The sequence below is a fragment of the Penaeus japonicus genome, unplaced genomic scaffold (genome assembly GCF_977035675.1).
Source record: "Penaeus japonicus unplaced genomic scaffold, GWHDUDI00000001_assembly GWHDUDI00000006, whole genome shotgun sequence".
In the NCBI taxonomy this organism is placed as follows: Eukaryota; Metazoa; Arthropoda; class Malacostraca; order Decapoda; family Penaeidae; genus Penaeus; species Penaeus japonicus.
In genome coordinates, this window is record NW_028234408.1 from 17,269,402 (window position 1) to 17,271,901 (window position 2,500).

General features: G+C 41.5%; 1 protein-coding gene across 1 annotated transcript in view; it reads right to left on the bottom strand.

The window, feature by feature from the left end:
* LOC147471669 (uncharacterized) overlaps nucleotides 1-649 on the bottom strand; it is a 759-nt gene extending 110 nt beyond the window's left edge. Inside the window, exon 1 of the mRNA XM_086537462.1 lies at nucleotides 1-649. This exon is cut by the window's left edge and continues 110 nt beyond it. Coding sequence (XP_086393588.1) covers nucleotides 1-649 — 649 coding nt within the window.
* Nucleotides 650-2,500: the final 1,851 nt, after the last annotated feature.

Sequence of the window (2,500 nt, forward strand, 5' to 3'; positions counted from 1 at the left end):
GAGGCAGGAACGATCGCTGGTGCAGGGATGTCCTGGATCTCGGTACCTCTACGCTGAACTCGCTAGCAGCTTGACTTCTTGTGCTATAAGTTGGTGTTTTCACCTTAGCTCGCAGTGGTCTCAGCCATGGGTTCTCTTCAAAGGTGGCTTTGCAGAGTACTGTGAGGCCAGCTACATCTCTCCTATGTTGTAATGATGCTGAAGGCTGGGTTGGGACATTTTCAGTTGTACAGTTGTTTATCAACCGACGAGCACTTTGATCTACCTTCTCCAGAAGTTGTAGATAGGACGGAGGACAGGCCATCCAAGTGAGGGGAGAGTATTCAAAGCAGGGTCGCACCTGTGAGTTGTAGAGAATCCTGCATCCTTTTGCATCAAGGAGAGGAGCTATTCGCCGCAATGCTGCCAGCTTCCCTGCTCCTTTCCTGGCGAGATCCTTAATATGGCTTTTGAAATTCATTCCTTTGTCAAACTTAATTCCAAGGATGTCCAGTATGTCTGCATCTTCTATCACGATGACGTTCATTGAGAGCTTGAGTGAGCAGTTGTTCTGATGCTGAGCTATGTCCATCATTTGAGTTTTTTCTGCAGCAAACGTGATTTGCCATAGTTGTCCCCAGGTGATTATACTAGTTAAACGCTGCTGCATTACTCTTTCAACTTCATTTAACTGATTCTTGTCAAATGGGAAATGCAATCATCTGCATATGCATATGATTCTGGGACAAGATCAAGTAGATCATTAAAGTAAATATTCCACAACAGAGGTCCTAGAACACTACCCTGTGGAACACTTGCACCAATGGGAAACTCTTGAGAAGTTGCGCCCTTATACACTACATGTAAGGAACGACCTCGAAGATAATCTCCAAGCAGTTTAAGTAGCCTGCCATTTATCCCATTTGCTTTGCACTTGGTCAGAAGACCATCACGCCAGACCCTGTCAAAGGCTCCAGTGATGTCAAGTGCAATAATACAGGTGATCATCTGATCATCTAGAGCTTTATACCATGTAGATGAAAGGTTCAGGAGAAGGTCTGCTGCTGACCGACCCTTTCTGAAGCCAAACTGCCTTTCGTTGAGAAGACAGTGGTCTTGTAGAAATTGGGTCAGTTGCCTAGAGATAATTATCTCCAGTATCTTGCCAATGTTGGAAAGAAGTGATACAGGATGGTAGTTTCCCATTTCACAGCGTTCCTTCCTTTTATGTATGGGAACCGCCCCACACTGGTCTTATTTGGAGAAAACGTGGCCACGCGCTTCACAAAAGAAAATCTATTTGACTCTCCATCTGGAAAAAAAAAGTAGGGTATACATCAACCAAGTAATAAATGGTTAAGTTACTATTTATATAAAATATTCAAATATCGGACCGTATGAGAACTTGACACATAATGATTAATATTTGGCAAATACATGTAATCTACATTCCAGATATATTAATACAATTCATACTATTCATACCTTCGACAAGAATGTTGAATACTGAAGAAAATCGTAATGATACCTCAAAGGAGGTGAACACCTGCATACGGTATAGAAAACGCGCCTGTAAACATTCGCTGGATGATACGGGACACCCACAAAATGGCGCTTGGCGGGAAATTCAAAACTTCCAAAACAAAATGTGCTTGCACCTAGTTACTTGCTTTTCAGAGAGTTTAAATTCTCGCGTTAATGTTCATCTATGCACAGACACACACCTCGACCTATCTCGTGTAGATATTTGGTGTTATTTTTATAATATCATTATATGTACAAATTAAAAAAAAATGCAACCAACTTATATGTTATATGATACCTAACCATGCAAATATCCTATTGTGAAGCTTTCGCATGTATATCATTCGTAGTATCGATTTTATGATTTTTCTAAGATTTGCACATTAAACTTTAATGTTTAATACCTCAGTATAAACAATTTGTGTATTATTAAAAAGTACACCGATGATAACATCCGTGTATGGCTTTCATTTACCATATTCTTACAACATAAGGACATTTTCTTATTTGGCCAAAAAATGGCTTTCTTGGACCACTGTGCGCCCTCGCCTTGAGCAATGCACTCTTGGAAAAGAATTGACAGGGGGAGAGCCAATTCATTTGCGCATTGTTTGAGGAAATATGGACTGATGTTGTCAGGCCCTGAAGATTTGCTTGTGTCCACTTCCTGTAAGATACATTTCACCATATGTTGGGTGACATTTATGTCTTGAAGACGATGGGATGTTCTTTCTGGCTGGACAGGTGCTGGACGGTTGGGGTCTGGCACCTGCATTCTGTTGGCAAAATGTTCTGCAAAGATATCGGCTTTCTCAGAACTTATGACAACAAATGTCCCATTCTGGTATTTAAGAGGTGGAATGTCCTCTACTCTCGAAAAACCCTGTTGATCTTTGACAAGAGACCACCAAAATTTGCTGCCTACACCCCTTGTCTGCATCTTCTGACGAATATCCTCTAGCCAGCGTTGCCTGGCAGTACGCTGGACTATTGCCAT